General features: G+C 34.6%; 1 protein-coding gene across 3 annotated transcripts; it reads right to left on the reverse strand.

Annotated features, from left to right (window-relative positions):
* On the reverse strand, nucleotides 1-25,431 carry LOC136031807 (uncharacterized; the record flags this gene model as incomplete). Of its 3 annotated transcripts, none has more annotated exon segments than XM_065711614.1 (4): nucleotides 1-294; nucleotides 10,004-10,345; nucleotides 21,753-21,973; nucleotides 24,965-25,431. In XM_065711614.1, coding segments are annotated over 4 exon segments (1,037 nt in total), but the record flags the coding sequence as incomplete, so codon positions are not given.

The raw sequence follows: 25,431 nt of genomic DNA on the forward strand, positions 1-25,431 counted from the left end.
TTAATAGTGACCAGTGTATTTAAGAGTAGGAAACATCAACTCACACTTTTCCAAAAAGACAACTAATCTATCAAATAATATGCAGATAAGTAAATAAAATAAAAAATTGAAAACTGGACGCTCCAACATGAACGCAAGGTGTGATGACTCGGCACTGAACTTCCATAGTCATCTACCAATTTCCATCAAAGTCGAAAAAACACGAAAATACGCCGCTTCTTAGTATGGTGTTAACCAAGGACCTCTGATATGAATGGATTACATATGAATAATGGATTTCGTAGTATTCACCACCTGTAATAAAGACCAGATGTGATTACAAAGTGTTTCTCCTACTTTCAATTTACAGAGATTCAATTTTTTACTCCAGTACTCATTCTACAAATATGCAAATTCCAAAAGAAATCTTATTAACTCCTTCATGGAGATATTGAGATAGAAGATAAATTCCAGGTTAGACTAAATTTTACGAAACGCTAGTTTTTCGTTCCAGCTAACGTGGCCAAAAGAATCGAAGCAACAGAAAAGTACCTTTGAATTTCCTTTGCACAAGTTATTTTCAATATTGTGCCAAAATAAGACGCAAGAGTCACGCGGCACGAGTTTGTGACCTGAAAGCAAAATTGCCCTGATACTCAAACTGGTTCCGATAAAAAACACGATTAACTATTTTCAACACTCTATACTCGATTTATTAAAACAGTACCAGATCAAGTCTCAAGCATTAGTAAGAGAAAAATTAGCGATTTTGATCAACTGTAATAAATAAACTATATTAACTATTCATTTTTTATAGATTAAGAAAGGTTTTGCTGGGCTGGAAAAGGTATCTTTCCTCATTTTGATTTATTTTTGATGAAAATTAGTCATAGCTTTGATAGGCAAGCAAGTTCTAAAAGACAGTACATCGGTATAACGGGGCTTTAAAAAAATTACAATGCTGGTAATAATTGGGCATTTGTTTAGCCTTTAGTCAATGTCTGCCTGAAGGGGAAAACTCAAACAACAGAAAAAGAATAGACAATTGTCAAAGAGAAATGGCTTTCATAATCTAGCAAATGCTGAAGTTTATTTTTTCACAAAAACAACTAGTTTATATTCAATAAACAATTTTATTTGAACTGCAAAAATTCAAAACTGATGCAATATTTTTCAACAATAAGCGTACACTGGATACAATTGATAAACATACTTAAACCAAATTATAATATATTTCTTTTTAAAGTCAAATTTTGAATTCTTCACAAAAATATATTAGGGGTATGTTGAAGACTTTCCAGAATTAACAAAGGCGTATATTGACAAGAGGTTGTAAAAACTTCGATTTTTTCTGGCTACTCTTGTACATTTACTAACTGTTGGCGTGGCACTTCGCACCCCCCCAAAGCCCCCCACGCTCGTAAGTCGTTACGTGCCGTATTAGTTACGCGCCATTGTAGTTGTGTAATAGATTGTCAGGTTTACCGACTCTTGAACATGCAACATATAATTGTCCATGGGAAGAACAATCCGTGTTCAGATCTATGCCGCATTTTCTAATGATTGCCCTTGAACTTTGTTGATGGTGATTGCTAGTCGAATATTCCCTGTGTCCCCGTCGTCATTTATATATTCCCCCTGTGCCCCCGCCGGCGTCCCCGTTGTAGTTGTGTCCCTTTGTCCCGGTCGTCATTTATATTCCCTAGGTCCTGGTGTCCCTGTCGTCATTTGTGTCCCGGTGTCCCGGTCTGTAATTTCTCTTTGAGGGTCCAGGTCGTCATTTATATTCCCCGTGTCCAGGTGTCCCCGTCGTCATTTGTGTCCCGGTGTCCCGGTCTGTAATTTATTTTTGAGTGTCCCGGTCGTCATTTATATTCCCTGTGTCCCGGTCTTCCGGTCGTCATTTGTATCCCGGTGTCCTGGTCTGTAACGTCATCTTATAATGACGTCATATAGAAAGCCTTATAAATTTATAAGGCTTATATGCAAACCCTCTTTTTACAAAAAAAAAAACATGCAAAAAAAACATGCATACAACTTATTTTTATATATGATAAGATAAGATAATTATTTCAAAAAAATCACTATCACAAGCCCTCAAAGGGCCGAATTCGGTCTTCGGAGTCGACTAATAAAACAAACAAAGCAAAAAACACTAATAATAATGAATAATCAAATTATGAGTAAAAAAAATTAAGTCAGAAAAAAAAGGGAAGGGGACAAAAAAAGTCTAATAATACAGAAAAGAACAAGAAATAAACATATATATCTACAAATTAAAAGGGACACTAAAAAAAGTCCAAAAACGCACAAAAAAAAGAACAAAGCATAAAACACACGAAAAACACATATGAATTAAAAGGGAAACTAAACCAAAACATCGGGGGGCAAGCAAATTAGTGTAACGACCTAAAGCACCTCACATGAAAAAAAGGGGGGAGAAACTAGTTGGCTATTTTATTTATTTTTACTGTGATGAAGGGGAAAAAGGTTTTTTCATATCTGGAAGTAACGCAGCGAATGGGGGACAAAACTGGGATAGGCTCAGAAATAGCTCGAGGATGTCGTAATCTGGACGGTGAGTGACGTTTGGGGAAAATACTTGCCGTCCGAGGGTTCGTTATTGCATTTTTTGAAAAACGGAGGCACAACGACGACCTCCTTCGCTCAAGGGTTTCCAAACTAGCTTTTTTTAGGAGCAGAGAGTAAGAGATTGACGATAGTGGTGGATTCTCTTAAATAAACCCCCCCCCCCCCTCTTTTATAATCTGCCTTTGCTTACATGCGATTTAATTATAGCTTGCAGCTTATTTACAGTTCTTTGGGTTTACGTTTTTTCCAATGATAAAAGCGAAAGAAAATAATAGTATCAGGCAGGATTGAAGGTGAAACAATGGGAATGTGTTGCGCCTCAGGAAAAGTTAAACTTCCTCTATTGGCTGCACCACCAGAGCCATTGAAGACTTTCCTTACTGGAACTACGTCAGAATCTAAGCGTTTTTTATCACAAACCAGAAAATATAACTCATGTTTCCAAATGACGTCATTTGGAGCCCAAATTGAAAATCCAGATCAATTTATGTCTACTTTCAAAGTAAAAGGGCAAATTTATCATAGAGCAGGGTCCCTTCTACCATTCTCAGGTGAGAATCATAAATTTTTACAATTTTACTTCATCAGTGATAGAAATTCTGAATTGAATGCACGTTGCGAAATTTCTCCCAACGTTGAAAGGACAATCGTTTCCCAATTGCAACATCTTTTCCACGAAAATAATAATTTAGTGCGTCTGTTTCAAACATCCATCGATTTGATGCCTAGTGATACGTATAAAATTGTTATTTCCGCTGACAAAACGCCTCCTGGCCAACATGTGCGTAGATACAATGCTCCAACTATCGACGAAGTAGCAATCGTTATGGTCGGTGGTCAGTTTTTACCTCGAGATATTATTCTTCATAAGCGAAACGCTCAGTTGTTAAGAATTGCGGAAACTCATCGATGCTACGATGCCCTACAATATCCTATCATTTTTTGGGATGGAGCTGACGGCTATCAGTTTAATATTAAATTGATGAATCCAGCCACTAACAAAGAAATGAATAAGAAATGCAGTGCAATGCATTATTATTCCTATAAAGTAATGATTCGGCAGGACGAAGAAAATTATATTTTAAAATGCCGTCAATTGTTTCACCAATACGTCGTTGATATGTATGCTAAAATTGAATCAGAACGTTTGCTATATATCCACCTGAATCAGACCAAGCTCCGCTCTGAACAATACATCCATTTGCGAGATGCAGTTGTAAATGACGGTAATACCACAAACGTTGGAAGATTAACAATTTTACCTTCGTCATATGCTGGCAGTCCCCGTCATATGCATAAATATGCTCAAGATGCTATTGCGTATGTTCGTCTCTATGGTCGTCCAGATTTATTTATTACTTTTACATGTAATCAATCTTGGGACGAGATACAGCAGCCTTTACCTCAAGGGCAATCGGCGTTTCATAGACATGACATTACGGCCCGTGTCTTCCGGCAAAAGTTGAAATCACTGATAAACTACATAGTAAAACTTGAAGTGTTTGGGTCAGTGCGATGCTGGATGTACTCAGTGGAATGGCAAAAACGAGGTTTGCCACACGCACATATACTAATCTGGCTACATAAAAAAATTACTTCGAACGAAATTGATGATGTGATTTCCACTGAAATACCTGATGAAAATGTCGATAAGGGGTTACATGATATTATTGTAAAAAATATGATACATGGACCTTGGGGTGCACTCAACGAAAATTCACCATGCATGGCCAAAGGAAGGTGCACAAAGCAATATACTTGACTTTTAGTATCCAACACAATTACTGGCAATAATGGTTACCCACAATATAGAAGAAGATCTACTGAAGATTGCGGTAAAACAGCAATAATAAAGAAGCGTAACGGTACCACCATCGAAGTAGATAACCAGTGGGTTGCTCCTTATTCCCCATTATTATCAAAAGCATTTAATGCACACATAAACGTTGAATACTGTAACTCCGTAAAGGCAATCAAATACATCTGTAAATACGTCAACAAAGGCAGTGACATGGCAGTTTTCGGCTTGCAGCCCGAAATCAAAGATATCGACGAAATCGTACAATATCAGGCTGGAAGATACAGATTGTGGCCTCTATTAGGTTTTTACGGCAAGTCGCGTGCCATTGCAAAGCTTTGGTGGGTTGATATTTCTTAAAAGTATTGTTGGTAGGCCTATTTTTAGTTGTAGCACGTGTGGTGAAAACCCTGAAAGACCCACGGAATTTAAAAATTGAGATGGATAATTAACCGCTTCATTTGGTTCCAAAACTGTGTCGACTGACTTGTAAAGGACTGCCTGGTCTCGAATCTTGGTCAAACCAATATTGTTGATTTCGTGGACGTCTATATTTTTGGGTGCAAGAATTGCTCTTTCACTTAGCCATTTATTATTTTTATAATTGTTTAGAATATTCGGAAATACTTTTTCAATAAATTCATTTTTGGACGTCACTAAATTACAGAAATTAGCAGGTAGTTGTATACGTCCTGAAATTGAGTCTACTGGGAGCTTTCCGTTTCCAATTGCCAGCAATAGATCTGAAAATGTTTGACCAGAGTCATTGTTTTGCAATCGGACAGGCATATTTGTAGTTAATTTTAATGTTTTTACGTGTGCCCATAAATTAGAATTTTTCAGGCAAGCATTCATTTCGTCTGCAGGGGTTGATCTAGGTATTATAGGTAATGTTTTTCTGAAATCTCCCGCAAGCAATATTAATGTGCTGCCAAAGGGTTTCGACTTCCCTCGCAAATCTTTCAAGCATTGATCCAGAGCCTCGAGCGATTTTTTGTGTGCCATTGTGCACTCATCCCAAAAAATAAGTTTGCATTTCTGCAATACTTTACCCATCCCAGATGATTGGGAAATATTACACGTGGGAGTTTCTGTAGAATGCAAATTCAGAGGCAATTTCAAAGCGGAATGAGCAATTCTTCCACCAGGCAGCAATGTTGCAGCTATTCCGGACGACGGAATTGCCAACGCTATATCATTTTTTGATCGAATTGATGCCAGAATCAGTTTTATCAGAAACGTTTTACCAGTACCTCCTGGCGCAACAAAAAAGAAAATTTCTCCAACGTTGTTATCGACACAATGCATTATCGTGTCATAAATGTCTTTTTGTTCCGACGTTAACTTGGAAATGTTATTTTGTACATACGACAATAGATCACTCGTACTGTAACTTTGTTCACGATCCAATTCTACACATGTCGAAACAGCAGCGATACGGTTAGGTGAAGGCATTCCTAAATCCTGAAGAGGTTTGTTTGCCATACGTACGCACAAATCTTCTATAGTAACTAAAGTGTAGTTATAAATTTCTGACGTAAAATCAAAAGTCATATCTGACGTCTCTAAATGTTTTCGATGGAGTATATCTTCGAACATTTTTGACTTATATTTTTCCCATAACTCTGTAGGAGCTGATGGAGAGCAAGTTGTTAAAATGATGCTAAACAATGCACGAATTTGACTTGGAGTTGACGTTTCGCACGCTTCATTGATGCAGTTATCCCAGTGTTGGTCATTTTCCAATAAATTCAGAGCTTGGCATGCACTACGGTAAGTGTCATATATAGTACCGTTTACAGTTCTCAAATACTCAAAGGATGTTGGACCGGGTACATTCACCAAAATCAGGCGTAGAAAGAAGCATTCATGTTGATTGGGGTGAACGGTGTAGAGTCTTCCTATCGTGGTATCTTTGAAGATGGTAGGTTGGCCATCGACTGACTTACTCGTAAATGTACCACTAAGTGAACAACAGCTGGACTACGTTCATGTATCGGAAATGAAAGAATTCGCCAAACAGCTTCATTACTGCTTATGTATATTCCAGCCTGATATTGTACGATTTCGTCGATATCTTTGATTTCGGGCTGCAAGCCAAAAACTGCCATGTCACTGCCTTTGTTGACGTATTTACATATGTATCTGATTGCTTTTACGGAGTTACAGTATTCAACGTTTATGTGTGCATTAAATGCTTTTGATAATAATGGGGAATACGGAACAACCCACTGGTTATCTACTTCGATGGTGGTACCGTTACGCTCCTTTATTATTGCTGTTTTACCGCAATCTACAGTAGATCTTCTTCTATATTGTGGGTAACCATTATTGCCAGTAATTGTGTTGGATACTAAAAGTCGAGGATATTGCTTTGTGCACCTTCCTTTGGCCATGCATGGTGAATTTTCGTTCAGTGCACCGCAAGGTCCATGTATCATATTTTTTTAAATAATATCATGTAACCCCTTATCGACATTTTCATCAGGTATTTCAGTGGAAATCACATCATCAATTTCGTTCGAAGTAATTTTTTTATGTAGCCAGATTAGTATATGTGCGTGTGGCAAACCTCGTTTTTGCCATTCCACTGAGTACATCCAGCATCGCACTGACCCAAACACTTCAAGTTTTACTATGTAGTTTATCAGTGATTTCAACTTTTGCCGGAAGACACGGGCCGTAATGTCATGTCTATGAAACGCCGATTGTCCTTGAGGTAAAGGCTGCTGTATCTCGTCCCAAGATTGATTACATGTAAAAGTAATAAATAAATCTGGACGACCATAGAGACGAACATACGCAATAGCATCTTGAGCATATTTATGCATATGACGGGGACTGCCAGCATATGACGAAGGTAAAATTGTTAATCTTCCAACGTTTGTGGTATTACCGTCATTTACAACTGCATCTCGCAAATGGATGTATTGTTCAGAGCGGAGCTTGGTCTGATTCAGGTGGATATATAGCAAACGTTCTGATTCAATTTTAGCATACATATCAACGACGTATTGGTGAAACAATTGACGGCATTTTAAAATATAATTTTCTTCATCCTGCCAAATCATTAGTTTATAGGAATAATAATGCATTGCACTGCATTTCTTATTCATTTCTTTGTTAGTGGCTGGATTCATCAATTTAATATTAAACTGATAGCCGTCAGCTCCATCCCAAAAAATGATAGGATATTGTAGGGCATCGTAGCATCGATGAGTTTCCGCAATTCTTAACAACTGAGCGTTTCGCTTATGAAGAATAATATCTCGAGGTAAAAACTGACCACCGACCATAACGGTTGCTACTTCGTCGATAGTTGGAGCATTGTATATACGCACATGTTGGCCAGGAGGCGTTTTGTCAGCGGAAATAACAATTTTATACGTATCACTAGGCATCAAATCGATGGCTGTTTTGAACAGACGCACTAAATTATTATTTTCGTGGAAAAGATGTTGCAATTGGGAAACGATTGTCCTTTCAACGTTGGGAGAAATTTCGCAACGTGCATTCAATTCAGAATTTCTATCACTGATGAAGTACAATTGTAAAATTTATGATTCTCGCCTGAGAATGATAGAAGGGACCCTGCTCTATGATAAATTTGCCCTTTTAAAAAAGGGCAAATTTATCAAATGCCCTTTTGAAAGTAGACATAAATTGATCTGGATTTTCAATTTGGGCTCCAAATGACGTCATTTGGAAACATGAGTTATATTTTCTGGTTTGTGATAAAAAACGCTTAGATTCTGGCGTAGTTCCAGTAAGGAAAGTCTTCAATGGCTCTGGTGGTGCAGCTAATAGAGGAATTTTAACTTTTCCTGAGGCGCAACACATTCCCATTGTTTCACCATTGAATTTCAAGGCCTTGCAATAGGGACAAATTTTAGACATAGTCCCGATTTGAACACATCTACTCAAGCTATAATCATCGACTGGGCTGTACCTGAATGCCAGGCGATAACTTTCAGGTTGCTCTGATTCCTCGGCAAGCTTTTTTTTCTCACTTTCTCTATCAGCAGCAAGCCTGATTTCTTGCTGTTCTTGTGATTCCTCGGCACGCCTTCTTTTTTCACTTTCTCTTTGAGCAGCAAGTCTGGTTTCATGTTGCTCTGGTAGTTCCTTGGCATGCCTTCTTTTTTCACTTTCTCTTTTAGCAACAAGTCTGGTTTCATGTTGCTCTGGTAGTTACTCGGCACGCCTTCTTTTTTCACTTTCTCTTTTAGCAGCAAGTCTGGTTTCGCGTTGCTCTGGTAGTTCCTCGGCACGCTTTCTGTTCTTTCTTTCTCTATCAGCCTCAAGCCTATTTTCTTGCTGTTCTTTTTATTCCTCGGCACGCTTTCTTTTCTTACTTTCTCTATCAGTAGCAAGTTTTTTGGCATAAACTCTTTGAGCATCTTCCTCGGCTGTTGCCATTGTAAGTTCATCAGTCATTTTACAATTAAACATTAATAGATTTCTCCGTGAACGCATGTCTTAAATACCTTTAATGACGTCACTGTCATAACAAAAATGACGACAACTAACTTCATGACGTCAGTCAACACACAAACATGACGTCACCCGACAGACCCACACACACACAGACAACTTATTTTTATATATATATAGATGTATAAAGAGCTTTATGGTAGATACTTCACCTTGCAAGGTAAGGAAATTTAAGCGTTGAAACCCCTTTAGGCAGGTGGTATTCCTCTGAGGAGTCCTAATGGAAGGTAACCACTTGGAAATATTTTGTCACATTGAAGCTGCTTTGGCAAGCTCGGTGCTTTTGGACGCGCTAGGACGATGAAAATCGGTAGGCATATCAGGAACCTGCACAAATTGACTTGATAAAGTCGTTTCCCCCCATTCGACCATCTGGGGGGATGGCTGAAGGGAGAAGAAAAATTAGAAAAAATGGGGTATTTTTAACTTGCGATTGGGTGATCGGATCATAATGAATTTTGATATCTAGAAGGACCTTGTGCCTCAGAGCTCTATTTTCAAATCCCAACTGGCATTAAGCCTCTGATTTTCCTTTTAAAGTAATCTATGGGATTCTTAGAATTTTGCTAGAGCTCATGCCATATGAGCTCTTGGCTCTTCCAATCTCGTCACAAGTGCCATATGAGCTCTTAGCTCTTGTTACAAGTAACAAGTACCAAATTAAAAACAGATGTGTGAGTGAAAATCCAGCAAACATAGGGCACCATATAGGAATATTGCACCAAATAGGTTATAGGGCATATCTTTGGCACCAAACAGGTTAATAGGGCATATCTTGGCTATAAAGGTGCAATTGTCTTTTGGAATCAACATAAATGAATGTCCAAAATTCTACGGCGGAAAGTAGTGACAAATTTAATCAACTAGTCTTGTTTTTTAAATTCTCATTGTTAAATCTGACAACATTGACCAAAATGTCTTACTGCCTTAAAATCTAATAGTTTTTAAACAGCATAAAGAAAAATGTCGAAAAATCCGTGTTTTCAGGTATGAATAGAGCTGAGACCAGTCCAAAGGACAATTTGTATTTTATTTTGATGTCCTTGGTACTTTAAGGCGTATAAATACTGCATTATCTTATTAATTGCACGAGCAATTGAAAACATATTTTAAAAACAAAATATATTTAACGTTGCTTACCGTCCTCGGCTAACAGGGGGATAATCAGAAAATGAAGATCCACCGTAGCCACCAGAGGGATAATCAGAATTTGAGCTGTCAATTGGCTCATATGGATAGCCTCCTACCTCTCCATATCCAGACCTTCCATAATCATCATATGAATCACGGTATCTATCCGCTGAACCACCTTCGTAAAAGTCACGTCGCGAGGACATTTTACCGGGACCAAAATGTACTGGAGGATTCATTCGACGTGGAGGACCACGTAGGCGAGGGCCTCGGGCAAATTGTCCACCATATACAGACGATCCTCTGTATCGAAGTGATCTACCGTAAAATAAAGTTGTACCAAACCGTCCTCTAAATAAAATATTTGAGATTATAAAAAGTGTAAGTAACTATTAGAGAAATAAGTACCAGACAAAAATTAGGTGATAAATTCGACTAATTTGTTTTAAGCTGAAATAGGTGTATCTGCCAGTTGTGACTTACAAGTTTCCTTTCTAATATTCTTTCTACTCAAAATCACATTCGTTGGCTTAATAGCTTCCTAGAAATCCATATGCTTATTGGTAATCATACCTTATAAGAGGCAAAGGCGTGTTGAAATTATAATCTTTGTCTGACTTGGATTAAAAAAACAGGATTCAACCCTTCTATATACATATATATAAACGGTCAACACATGAATAATTGACCATTACCTGAGGGGTTGTTCACTTTGGTCTACATCTTGGAGTACCACGTGTGCCACAGTCGTCATGACGATTGCCATTCGTCACCTGGTTTACATGATTTCTGCAGGTCCTCGGGAAGTTCAACCCCAAAAAAACAGGAATTTTTAATGGGAAAGGGATTCCCGCGTCATCGTTGAAGACGCAGTGAGGACGTTACTCCAGAGTTATTATTGACGTCATTGCCGTCATTTACGTCGTGTCCTCTTTGACATCATGACGTCATTGACGTCAGAACATTGGCATCGACGGATATTTATAGGGCGTCAAATCGACGTTTAAGCCGCTGGATCTTTTTACAGGTACAAGTTGCAAGCTTTTTGCCTATCTTTGCTACGGCGGGGATCGAACCCCGTGCCCTTTGTTATCAAGCTGAGTATCAATCCACTATGCTACTACAAGCCAAATATAGAATTAGACGAATGGAAATCTTTTACACTTTGAAGTAATAAAGGATTGCTGGTTTTCAATGTTTTTAATTCTGCACAAAACTTCAAATCCTATGACACAACAGAAGTGTAAATATAATTAAAGACAGAAAAATGTAAAAAAGAGAAAAAAACTGAATAAGATTACAGCAAATAAGGCATTGATATTTGAATGCTAACCAGATTCATATTGTTTATCTAAGGCTCTATACTTTATATCCCTATCTATACTTTATACTCTATACTCTGACTCTTTACTTTATTTAGGCCTTACTGTAACGCCCTTCTGTGCTATCTAGCAAGCTTTCTGACAGTTTTATCGAGATGGAGCCTGTTGCAGATAGGATGAACCACATGGTTTGTTGGTAAGACGGACCCTGGCACGGACTTGGGTCCGTCTTGGCTACAAAACTCACGAAGCTAAAGTGACTAGTCTTAAAGAAACAGACGTTTTGACTCAAAGTTAACTTGAGGAGCTAGCTGACGTCTCAGTTTCCGTGGAGTTTTCGATAACTCGATTTTTGATTTAGTAGAAAAAATAGTAAAAGGTTTGTGTGCTGTGACTAGGAATTGAACCCACGCCGCCCTGCCAGTGTTTCGTTTGTCTATGGTCTATACGTAAAAAGGCAAACTTTTAATGCACGTAAGTGTGTAATAACAGTGCATAAGGGGCAAGGGCCGGCCAGCTAGCTGTGGGAACAATAAGGAGGGGTTTCGAGATAACACAGAAGGGGGTACTGTCGACAATAAGTCCCTGCACATGTGGCTAAGCCCGCCAGTCCGGTGTGATGGGCAAAAGTTGCATAGTCAAGTTTACTGTGCCTTTAAAGGTTTAAACAGCAAATAGAACACCTAGGTCATTCTTAATGTTCAGGATGTATTGGCTAATATATCTATCTATATAAAAATAAGTTGTCTGTCTGTGGATGGGTCAGGTGACGTCACCTGAAAAAACTGGATCAGGTGACGTCAAAACTGAAAAAACTAAAAAAGGCAAAAACTACAAAAAAAACTAAAAACTAATAAAAAATGAAAAAACTAAAAAAACTAAAAAAAGGAAAAAAACTACAAAAAAAACTAAAAACTAATAAAAAAGCTAAAAAACTAAAAAAACTAAAAAAAGGCAAAAACTACAAAAAAAAATAAAAACTAATAAAAAAGCTAAAAAACTAAAAAAACTAAAAAAAAGGTAAAAAACGAAAAAAACTAAAAACTAAAAAAAACTAAAAAAAAAGGAAAAAACTGAAAAATAAGCTAAAATAAAGGTAAAAACCAATAAAAAACTAAAAAAAAAACTGAAAAAACTAAAAAAAGGCAAAAACTACAAAAAAAAACTAAAAACTAATAAAAAAAGTAAAAAAGCTAAAAAACTAAAAAAACTAAAAAAACTAAAAAAAGGTAAAAAACTAAAAAAAATAAAAAATAAAAAAAAAATAAAAAAAAGGAAAAAACTGAAAAATAAGCTAAAATAAAGGTAAAACCAATAAAAAACTAAAAAGAAAAAAAGGAAAAAACTAAAAAAAATTTTCATCTAAAAAACTAAAAAAAACTAAAAAAGGTAAAAACTAAAAGAACTAAAAAAGAAAAAAATAAATGACGAAACTCAAAGAGAAAGCGACCAGGACAAAAGGAATGTTCGATTAGCAATCAACAAAGTACCGGGACACAGGGAGTATAAATGACGACCAGGACATAAGTAAAAAAAAAAAAACTATCTATATATATAAAAATAAGTTGTCTGTGGATCTGTGGATCGTGGATCAGGTGACGTCACCTGAAAAAACTGGATCAGGTGACGTCAAAACTGAAAAAACTAAAAAAAGGCAAAAACTACAAAAAAAACTAAAAACTAATAAAAAAAATAAAAAAGCTAAAAAACTAAAAAAACTAAAAAAAGGCAAAAACTACAAAAAAAACTAAAAACTAATAAAAAAGCTAAAAAACTAAAAAAACTAAAAAAAGGCAAAAACTACAAAAAAAAATAAAAACTAATAAAAAAAATAAAAAAGCTAAAAAACTAAAAAAACTAAAAAAACTAAAAAAAGGTAAAAAACTAAAAAAACTAAAAACTAAAAAAAACTAAAAAAAAGGAAAAAACTGAAAAATAAGCTAAAATAAAGGTAAAAACCAATAAAAAACTAAAAAAAAAACTGAAAAAACTAAAAAAAAGGCAAAAACTACAAAAAAACTAAAAACTAATAAAAAAAGTAAAAAAGCTAAAAAACTAAAAAAACTAAAAAAACTAAAAAAAGGTAAAAAACTAAAAAAAATAAAAAATAAAAAAAAACTAAAAAAAAGGAAAAAACTGAAAAATAAGCTAACATAAAGGTAAAAACCAATAAAAAACTAAAAAGAAAAAAAGGAAAAAACTAAAAAAAATTTTCATCTAAAAAACTAAAAAAAACTAAAAAAGGTAAAAACTAAAAGAACTAAAAAAGAAAAAAATAAATGACGACACTCAAAGAGAAAGCGACCAGGACAAAAGGAATGTTCGATTAGCAATCAACAAAGCACCAGGACACAGGGAGTATAAATGACGACCAGGACATAAGTAAAAAAAAAAATTAACAAAACTAAAAAGAAGTTAAAAACTACAAAAAAACTAAAAAGAAAAAAAAACTAAAAACTAATAAAAAAACTAAAAAATCTAAAAATCTAAATAAACTAAAAAAGAAAAACAAAGGAAAAAAATAAAGGAGAAAAACAAAACTAAAAAACGAATGTATATACAGACCGGGACACCGGGATACAAATGACGACCGGGACACAGGGAATATAAATGACGACCGGGACACAGGGACACAACTACAACGGGGACACCGGGGGAAACAGGGGGATGTAAATGACGACCGGGACACCGGGACAGGGAATGGTCGATTAGCAATCACCATCAACAAAGCTCAAGGGCAATCATTAGAATCATGAGGTATAGATCTGAATACAGATTGTTTTCCCATGGACCATTATATGTTGCATGTTCAAGAGTCGGTAAACCTGACAATCTATTTATATGCAAAGACAATGGGACAGCAAAGAATGTTGTATATTCGCAAGTTTTACGTAGTTAAAACCATATATATATATATATATATATATATATATATATATATATATATATATATATATATATATATATATATATATCTATATTCACAGGTGGGACATAGGGACACAACTACAATGGCGTGTAACTATTATGGCGCGTAACGACTTACGCGCGCGGGAGGGCTGGGGGGGGGGGCGCGAAGCGCCCCCACCAACTAGGTGTTGGGGTGGCGCGAAGCGCCACCCCAACAGCTAGTATATATATATATACTAGCTGTTGGGGTGGTGCTTCGCGCCACCCCAACACCTAGTTGGTGGGGCGCTTCGCGCCCCCCAAGCCCCCCCGCGCGCGTAAGTCGTTACGCGCCATATTAGTTATGCGCCATTGTAGTTGTGTCCCTGTGTCCCACCTGTGAATATAGATAGATTTATATATGTGTTTCAAACTACGCAAAAATTGCAAATAAACAACATTCTTGGCTTTCCCATTGTCTGTGCATATGCAAAGCCGTATGTACTAATAATGACGTCATATACAAACGCTCTTTTACTAACAAACAAACATGCATCCACATAACTCGTTTTTATATAGATAGATACAATACAAATTAACTGCGTAAAACTTGCGAATAAACAACATTCTTCGCTGTCCAATTGTCGCTGCATATAAATACATTGTCAGGTTTACCGACCCTCGAACATGCAACGTACAATTGTCCATGGGAAAAACAATCAGGATTAAGATCTATACCACATTTTTCTAATGATTGACCTTGAGCTTTGTTAATGGTGATTGCAAATACTAATCGAATTGGGAATTGCAATCTTTTAAATTGAAAAAGCAGATCCGTTGGAATCATGGGAATGCGAGGAATAAGAACAGCCTCACCCTCATAAGGCCCTGTCAAGATTGTGGCCTCTATTAGGTTTTCCATTGTTTTTTTTACGGCAAGTCGCGTGCCATTGCAAAGCTTTGGTGGGTTGATATTTCTTAAAAGTATTATTGGTACGCCTATTTTTAGTTGTAGCACGTGTGGTGGAAACCCTGAAGGATCTATGGAATTTAAAAATTCAGATGGATAATTAACCGCTTCATTTGGTTCCAAAACTGTGTCGACTGACTTGTAAAGGACTGCCTGGTCTCGAATCTTGTTCAAAACAATATTGTTGATTTCGTGGACGTCTATATTTTTGGGTGCGAGAATCGCTCTTTCACTTAGCCATTTATTATTTTTATAATTTTTTAGAATATTCGGAAATACTTTTTCAATCAATTCATTTTTGGACGTCACTAAATTACAGAAATCAGCAGGTAGTTTCGTCGATAGTTGGAGCATTGTATCTACGCACATGTTGGCCAGGAGGCGTTTTGTCAGCGGAAATAACAATTTTATGCGTATAAGTAGGCATCAAATCGATGGCTGTTTTGAACAGACGCACTAAATTATTATTTTCGTGGAAAAGATGTTGTAATTGGGAAACGATTGTCCTTTCAATGTTGGGAGAAATTTCGCAACGTGCATTCAATTCACAATTTCTATCACTGATGAAGTACAATTGTAAAAATTTATGATTATCGCCTGAGAATGGTAGAAGAGACCGTGCTCTATGATAAATAAATGATGGTCCGTCTTGCCCCCTCTGAGGGTCCTTCTTGCCAGCCCCTTCTAATAAGACTGAACTTTGGAATACTCATTTCCAAAATCTGCATTTTCTCAGAAACCCTTTGGAGAAAAAAATTGAAAAAATAGCAAGGTAGCGGGGATGAATAAGCAATCCGATGGAGCAACTTTCGCTCCGGTGTCCCAATAACAGAAAAACCATTAATGATATATATATATATATATATATATATATATATATATATATATATATATATATATATATATATATATATATATAAAAATAAGTTGTCTGTCCGTTACGCCAGATTATATCTTCTATATATATAAAACAAAACAAACTAGAATGTAAAAACTGGAAATTGCATAAATATTTCGAAATATTTTGACAATAGATTAAAGTAATTCGAAAAAAGAAAAATGGTAAAAAACAAAAAAAAACTAAAAAGAAAAAACTAAAAAAAAAAAAATTAAAAAAATTAAAAAAAGAAAAACCTAAAAAGAAAAAACGTAAAAAAATAAAAAAGATAAAAAACTAAAAAAAAACTAAAAAAAGCTAAAAAACTAAAAAAAAAAAGAAAAAACTAAAAAAAACTGGGAATTGCACAAATATTTCAATATATTTTGACAGTAGATTAAAGTAATTCGAAAACCTTAAAACAGATACCCCAAATTTTAAGGTTTAATATAAATTGTTGGAGCTTTAGCATGCTTGGCACGTAAAGATTTTTCCAAGTGTCAATGTTACAATGAACATTGACAAATTGAAGAAAACAAATCAATAAAAGAAGAAACTTAAAAAAAACTAAAAAAGAAAAAAACTAAGAAAAGAAAAAACTAAAAAAGAAAAAAAAACTGAAATGAAACTGTATCTATATATCAAACAGTTCGTGGTAACGAACTGTAGTAAGGAGCGACCCGGCTCAATAGTAACCAAAACTCTAAAAAATGGAATTTTGATACCAATAGCTATATCAAAAGAATCGCATTTTAATGCTGGTTTTAAATATATAAGTTTCATCAAGTTTAGTCTTACCCATCAAAAGTTACGAGCCTGAGAAAATTTGCGTTATTTTAGAAAATAGGGGGAAACACCCCCTAAAAGTCATAGAATCTTAACGAAAATCACACCATCAGATTCAGCGTATCAGAGAACCCTATTGTAGAAGTTTCGAGCTCCTATCTACAAAAATGTGGAATTTTGCATTTTTTGCCAGAAGGCAGATCACGGATGCGTGTTTATTTGTTTTTTTGTTTTTTTGTTTTTTTGTTGTTTTTTTTTTTCCCCAGGGGTGATCGTATCGACCCAGTTGTCCTAGAATGTTGCAAGAGGGCTCATTCTAACGGAAATGAAAAGTTCTAGTGCCCTTTTTAAGTGACCAAAAAAATTGGAGGGCACCTAGGCCCCCTCCCACGCTAATTATTTTCCCAAAGTCAACGGATCAAAATTCTGAGATAGCCATTTTATTCAGCGTAGTCGAAAAACCTTATAACTATGTCTTTGGGGACGACTTACTCCCCCACAGTCTCCGTGGGAGGGGCAACAAGTTACAAACTTTGACCTGTGCTTACATATAGTAATGGTTATTGGGAAGTATACAGGCGTTTTCAGGAGGATTTTTTTGTTTGGGGGGAGGGGTTGAGAAGAGGGGGATATGCTGGGGGAACTTTCCATCGAGAATTTGTCATGGGAAAAGAAAACTTCCATGAAGGGAGAGCAGGATTTACTAGCATTATTTAAAAAAAAAATACAAAATAAATGTGAAAAAGCTTTTTCAGCTGGAAGTAAGGAACAGCAATAAAACTTAAAACAAACAGAAATTATTACCCATATAAGGGGCTCACCTCCTTATGATACCTAGCTCTTTACGCTAAAGTATTTTTAGTAATTTCAACTATTTATTCTACGGCTTTTGTGATTCAGGGGTCATTCTTAATGAATTGGGATAAAATTTAAGCTTTAGTGTAAAGAGCGAGGTACTGACGATGGGGCGAATCCCCTCATATATGTAATAAAAACATGAGAATACAAAAGTTCTTTACGTAAGCTAATTTATAAGCTACGTAAATCTTTTACCAATAAAAAGATTCGTAAAAAATTAAAAGTTCTAGTTGCCTTTTTAATTAACCAAAAAATCGGAGGGCAACTAGGCTTCGCCCCCGCTCTTTTTTTCTCAAAATCATTCGATCAAAATTATGAGAAAGCCATTTAGCCCCCCCCCCCCCCAAAAAAAAATATTCAAATTTCGTTTTGATTATTCCTCTGCGGAGAGCCAAAATCAAAACATGCATTGATTCAAAAACGTTCAGAAATTAAATACAAAAAAACAAGTTTTTTCAACTAAAAGTAAGGAGTGACATCAAAACTTAAAACGCACAGAAATTACTTCGTATATGAAAGACGCTGCTTCCTCATCAACGCCCCGCTCTTTACGCTAAAGTTTTTTACTGTTTTAGAAAGAATAATTGAGAGAAAGAGTCAAACTTTAGCGTAAAGAGCGGGGCGTTGATGAGGAAGCAGCCTCTTTCATATACGAAGTAATTTCTGTGCGTTTTAAGTTTTGATGTCACTCCTTACTTTTAGTTGAAAAAACTTGTTTTTTTGTATTTAATTTCTATATAAATGACGACCGGGACACTCAAAGAGAAATTACAGACTGGGATACCGGGACACAAATGACGACCTGGACACAGGGAAGATAAATGACGACCTGGACACAGGGACACAACTACAACGGGGACGCCGGGGGCACAGGGGGATATATAAATGACGACAGGGACACAGGGAATGTTCGATTAGCAATCACCATCAACAAAGCTCAAGGGCAATCGTTAGAAAAATGCGGTATAGATATGAATACGGATTGTTTTCCCATGGACAATTATTATGTTCCATGTTCAAGAGTTGGTAAACCTGACAATCTATTTATATGGACAGACAATAGGACAGCAAAGAATGTTGTATATTCGCAAGTTTTACGTAGTTAAATATATATATATATATATATAATATATATATATATATATATATATATATATATATATATATATATATATATATATATATATATATATATATATATATATATATATATATATATATATATATATATCTTCTATATATATAAAAATAAGTTGTCTGTCTGTGGATCTGTGGATCAGGTAACGTCATGTTTCTGTGTAGACTGACGTCATGAAATTAGTTGTCGTCATTTTTGTACGTCATGATATATATATATATATATATATATATATATATATATATATATATATATATATATATATATATATATATATATATATATATATATATATATATATATATATTATATATATATATGTATATATATATATATATATATATATATATATATATATATATATATATATATATATATATGTATATCTATATATATAAAAATAAGTTGTCTGTGTGTGGATCTGTGTGTGGATCAGGTGACGTCATGTTTGTCCGCATATGACGTCTGAATTATTTCACACTAATACAAAAGAAGAAAAAAACTAAAAAAGGTAAAAACTACAAAAAAAACTAAAAAGAAAAAAAAACTAAAAAAGCTAAAAATCTAAAAAAAACTAAAAAAAGGTAAAAATCTAATAACTAAAAAAAACTGAAAAAAATAAAAAAAGGCAAAAACTACAAAAAAAATAAAAACTAATAAAAAACTAAAAAAGCTAAAAAACTAAAAAAACTAAAAAAAACTAAAAAAAGGTAAAAAACTAAAAAAACTAAAAACTAAAAAAGAAAAAAACTAAAAAAAAAGGAAAAAACTGAAAAATAAAAGAGAAAAAGAAAACTAAAAAAATATGAATAAATATATATAAAAATAAGTTGTTTGTGGGTTATGTCTGTCTGTCTGTCTGTCGAGTGACGTCGTGTTTGTCCGCATATGACGTCTGAATTATGTCACACTAATACAAAAGAAGAAAAAAAACCAAAAAAGGTAAAAACTACAAAAAAAACTAAAAAGAAAAAAACTAAAAAAGCTAAAAAACTAAAAAAAACTAAAAAAAGGTAAAAAACTAAAAACTAAAAAAAACTGAAAAAACTAAAAAAAGGCAAAAACTAAAAAAAACTAAAAACTAATAAAAAAACTAAAAAAGCTAAAAAACTAAAAAAACTAAAAAAAGGTAAAAAACAAAAAAAAAACTAAAAACTAAAAAAGAAAAAACTAAAAAAAAGGAAAAAACTGAAAAATAAGAGAAAAAGAAAACTAAAAAAATATTAATAAATAGAAAAAATATAAATATAAATATAATATAAATTAGCAATCAACAAAGCACCGAGACACAAATGACGACCGGGACACAGGGAGTATAAATGACGACCAGGACATAAGTAAAAAAAAAAAACTAAAAAAACTAAAAAAATGGTAAAAACTACAAAAAAACTAAAAACTAATAAAAAAACTAAAAAATCTAAAAATCTAAATAAACTAAAATAGAAAAAAAAGAAAAAAGGAAAAAAATAAAGGAGAAAAACAAAACTAAAAAACGAATGTATATACAGACCGGGACACCGGGATACAAATGACGACCGGGACACAGGGAATATAAATGACGACCGGGACACAGGGACACAACTACAATGGGGACGCCGGGGGGCACAGGGGGATATAAATGACGACCGGGACACCGGGACACAAGGAATATAAATGACGCCCGGGACACTCAAAGAGAAATCACAGACTGGAACACCGGGACACAAATGACGACCGGGACACAGGGAATATAAATGACGACCGGGACACAGGGACATAACTACAAAGGGGACGCCGGGGTGCACAGGGGGATATATAAATGACGATGGCGACTCAGGGAATGGTCGATTAGCAATCACCATCAACAAAGCTCAAGGGCAATCATTAGAATCATGAGGTATAGATCTGAATACGGATTTTTTTCCCATGGACCATTATATGTTGCATGTTCAAGAGTCGGTAAACCTGACAATCTATTTATATGCACAGACAATGGGACAGCAAAGAATGTTGTATATTCGCAAGTTTTACGTAGTTAAAAACATATATATATATATATATATATATATATATATATATATATATATATATATATATATATATATATATATATATATATATATATATATATTCACAGGTGGGACATAGGGACACAACTACAATGGCGCGTAACTAATATGGCGCCTAACGACTTACGCGCGCGGGGGGGCTTGGGGGGGCGCGAAGCGCCCCCACCAACTAGGTGTTGGGGTGGCGCGAAGCGCCACCCCAACAGCTAGTATTATATATATTAGGTCATTTATAAAATTCTAAAAATACTTATACACCATGTATAATACATATATATATATATATATATATATATATATATATATATATATATATATATATATATATATATATATATTATATATATATATATATATATATATATATATATATATATATATATATATATATATATACACCGTATCGCTTATACTTATATCACTTATACTTATACACCATGTGCGACATATAATATATATATACATCAAGAGACTAATATGAGAACGAAAAAAATTTTACCCCCTCCACCCCCCACCTTATCCAAATAATATGATATTTGGCTATCTGAGCATTATTAATGCATAATAATATATCAAAACTGGATTGTGTTAAATAAACACAAATAGGATAGAATCGAGTGGGTAATATGAAAAAAAACATGTTTTTCATTGTGAAGAATATCAAATTAAAATTAATAAGCTATTAAAATGCGTAAATATAAGGTTTCTCCACAGAAAATATGAGAAATCCAAAAATAAAATCAATTTCCCTATGGATCATCTTAATAAAACGGTTCTTAGTATATCAGACTTCCAAATGGAACTTTTTTCAGTAGAGCGTAACCATGTTATACTCGTGAGGGACTAAATTAGCATAAAAAATGAACTTACGGGCCTCTGAGACCAGCACTGCGTCCTCCATTTCTCTGGGCAGGACATTCTTTTGACCAGTGGCCGCTTCGACCACAGTTGTAGCAAAGATCTGATTGACCCATTCTTGGCTTGGCTCTTACCCTACTGGTTGAGAAGTGGACGTTCGAAGGGTTGCCATGATAGTTATATCTGTTCAATTCTCGAATGGCTTTATTGGACGGTTCACTTTTTTCTATGTGCTGAAATATAGAGCTAATTATATATAAATTTTTGAAACTAATCATAGGTGTTGATCTTTTTTTTTCAATCAAATGTTAATCAGCAATGTCGACGTTCTAACTGACTGCATTTTAAGGATTAGTTAATAGCAATTCATCAAGATTAAGAAGTTTAGACAACCCTGAAGGAAATAGTTTTGCTGATACTCTTAGCCAATGAAGGCTGAGTATCAGCTATTAGGAAGTGACTGCAATCAAGAATCAGTGCAAGGGCTGGATTTTAATCCTCCAATTAAATTAGCACCCATCTTCACCAACAGCAGAAATATTTTTAAAAGACTGCATGAGAGTTAGTTTAATAATTATTTTATAACAATCAACAAACGAGCATTCAGAAAGAAACCTGCTAGAAGCAAAAAGGAGTCTATTATTGATTCCAGGTGTTGTTTTTCAAAAAATTACAGAAACGGATGGAAAAAGCAAAATAAAACAAAATGAATACATCCACGTGTACATCAAGCTTAGTAATTTTTAGTAAAATACATCAAAGTAACAATATGACTTAACTATATTTATTGAAAGTTAAAAAGCTTGAATTTTTTCAAAACAAAGATTGTGGTTAAGCTATGACTCGCAAGAAAATATGGCAAAGTTTAATTGAATTAGGAAATTGTGAGAGGCAAAACAGTAATTTAAAGAATACTCCTTTGGCCTGGACATACGTACAGGCTAAATAAAAACATTCATATTTGTTGCAGAATATAGATCAAATCCTGGAAACCATGTTGTAAGAGAAACCAAGAAGAGAAAACTAAGCTGAAGTATAAAGAAAAACAAAGGAAACGTAGGCTATTGGTTGTAACTTATAATTACTCTATCATAAAAAACGGCATATTTGTTTGGTTTTAGTTATTATTCTTTTCCTCCCATAGCTTGCCCGATCTATCGTATTAAATGAGCAATAATTGTCTACATGTAATTTTTTCCTAAAATGGCACAGTAATTTTGTCTAAAAATTTGAATACTACTTTTTCCTGTGAAAAAAAAAATGAATACAGATATATTACGATTTTGGGAAAATTCATCACAGCCCCTTTAATATTTTTCATAAATCTTCTGCTGATTGAAATTAGATACCTATGAAGGTTGAATGCCCCGAGTCAAGGTAGGAGGGATTTTCAAGCTTTTTTTGTTGACAAACCAGTTTGTTCCAAGCTTTTAGATAAAGACATTCTTTATAATATCCGCGATAAAGACAAATAGCCACGAAGATTGTCAGATTCTTAATGGCTTCGCATTAAACAATTCACAATGTGAAAAGAAAAATTACAGCTTGAAAAGCTTCGGTTTGTCTGTCCCAAACCCATAAATTACTAGACCTCTTTTGAAACCACTTTTGGTAACTGAGGGGTAGAAACTAACTGAGCGCAAGAATGGAGTTTATGGATCTGAAAACCGGAGTGACGCATCCATCAGCCCATAGAAGGATTCTACAAGAGGTCAACGCTGTTAACTACCCCATTCTCGGTTAAATTTACATAAGATGTTTTTTAAACAGGGGAAGCACTACGGCCTTTTAATAGCCAAATCAAACTGCACAATCCCTTTAGCTTCTTTTGGGAAAAAAGCAGCCACAAATGCCGCGGCGCGAAGCAGGCGAGCCCGTTGTTGAGAGTGAAGTGCTTCAATGCCTTCACTCAAACTTGGCCTTGTCTTTATCTCAACTAAAAGAGCAATCCTTTTTTTTTCAAGTAATCAAATCGATTTATTGATGGTGTTGCTAAAGCGGTGTCCTAAAATGCATTATCCTTTTGAGATCCTAATCCAGTGAAGCCAATTTTCTGCGTATAGCCCCTTGCGCTAGCTTTTTCAAAATAAATTTTTTCAGTGCTGGAGTAATCTTTAGAAAAACAGAGTCTAAAAAATTGAGTATGTCTAATCTCTAGTTTTTATAAACTTAACCAAGATTAAATTTCTTAATAGACCTCTTACAAAACTCAAGCAATAAGCGATTAGATTGAAACGCAAAGTAAATCATCTTCGCTTGTTTCGACTGCATTGTGAGATACTTTTAAATCGCTCTAAGAGATTGATTACGTTCTCATTAATTTCCCGTTTGTGGGCAAACTATTTATTTGCTCTTTTCTCTTGGAAAGTTAGAAAACGTTTTTTTTTTCAGTTTCTGTATTTGTATGAATCTTTTGGAGTCCTTTGTAGCCTGTATTGACACACGCACGTACTCTGGAATGTATAGGGTTTTGGACTCTTTAAAAGGAAATCACGACGTTTCCCATTTGAAAAATCCGAGCAGATCACTTTCTGCTTTTCCCATCACCAACAACCTGGGTTTTTAATGTGTGCCGTTTTTAACCAGTCAAAAAGATCTACAATATAACCAAAAAGCAAGTCTCCGAAGGGACTGAATAAGAAAGTGGAACAAAAAGCAAAAGCTGAAAGGAAACACGCTGTAAATGGATCTGTTTTGAGAAAAAGAGCTAATTTAACAAAACTACAATATGGGAAAATAGCATAAGATCTAAATACACTAAAACTGTTCTAATTTGCAAAAGATCCATAGCTTATTTTTGCTGCCGCGTTGCAGAAGAAAAAAGAGACATCAGTGCCAGCCCCTTTAAAGTTTTTTTTCCATAATGTAGTTTTTTTTCAACTGCAATTACATGAATTAATTTTTTCTCAATAAAAAAGAAAAAAAATTTACAAGTACTTTTTTTCATTTTTGAAAATGGACATTTGCTCTATGACAATATCTAAATACAAAATATGACAATATCCAGTTTCTGACAACATCCATATTTCCAGATGAAGCTACCTCCGTTAAAGGAGGGCAATTGATTTTTCCAATAAAAATTATGGAAGATTCTGAAGATTCTGATTATTCTGAAAAAATGAAGATTCTGGTACAAAAGGATGTTCCTCAAAGTGTTCTTCAGAATCTTTTCAGATTGAGAGCTGAGCAGTACTTATCCATATATCCTCCTCGACTTGTTTTACCTCGACTTCAAAATAACTTTCCAACAAACCAAGCAAACGAATTTTCTTTTCTGTATCAGATAAATCCCTCATTTCACATTCTTGAAATTTTTCATAAAGTTTTTTAAATGCTTCTTCTCGTTGATCTTTCTCCCCTGAATAAAGGTGATACATTTTGTTTTTAGTCCAAAAATCAGACAGGTCAATCTTACCTGCTGAAATTAACTCATTTGCCATCGCAAGCCCCAGGCCAACCGGCAAATCACAAAATTCATCGCTCCCATTTAAAGGACCGTTATTATTTCTTCGACACGTATCTATTGCATGCCTTCTCGAAATTTCTATGAGCAATAAAAGTTCGACTCCGGGCATATCCAGCTTAATTTTATCAGCTTTATGATAACTTAGTTGTTTTTCGTAATTTATTCGTTTAAGATATACATTCCCTGGCTGTTTGGTAGAAGGGCTTCCATCATAGTTGAGATAGA

The sequence above is a fragment of the Artemia franciscana genome, chromosome 10, assembly GCF_032884065.1.
Source record: "Artemia franciscana chromosome 10, ASM3288406v1, whole genome shotgun sequence".
NCBI classification, from domain to species: domain Eukaryota; kingdom Metazoa; phylum Arthropoda; class Branchiopoda; order Anostraca; family Artemiidae; genus Artemia; species Artemia franciscana.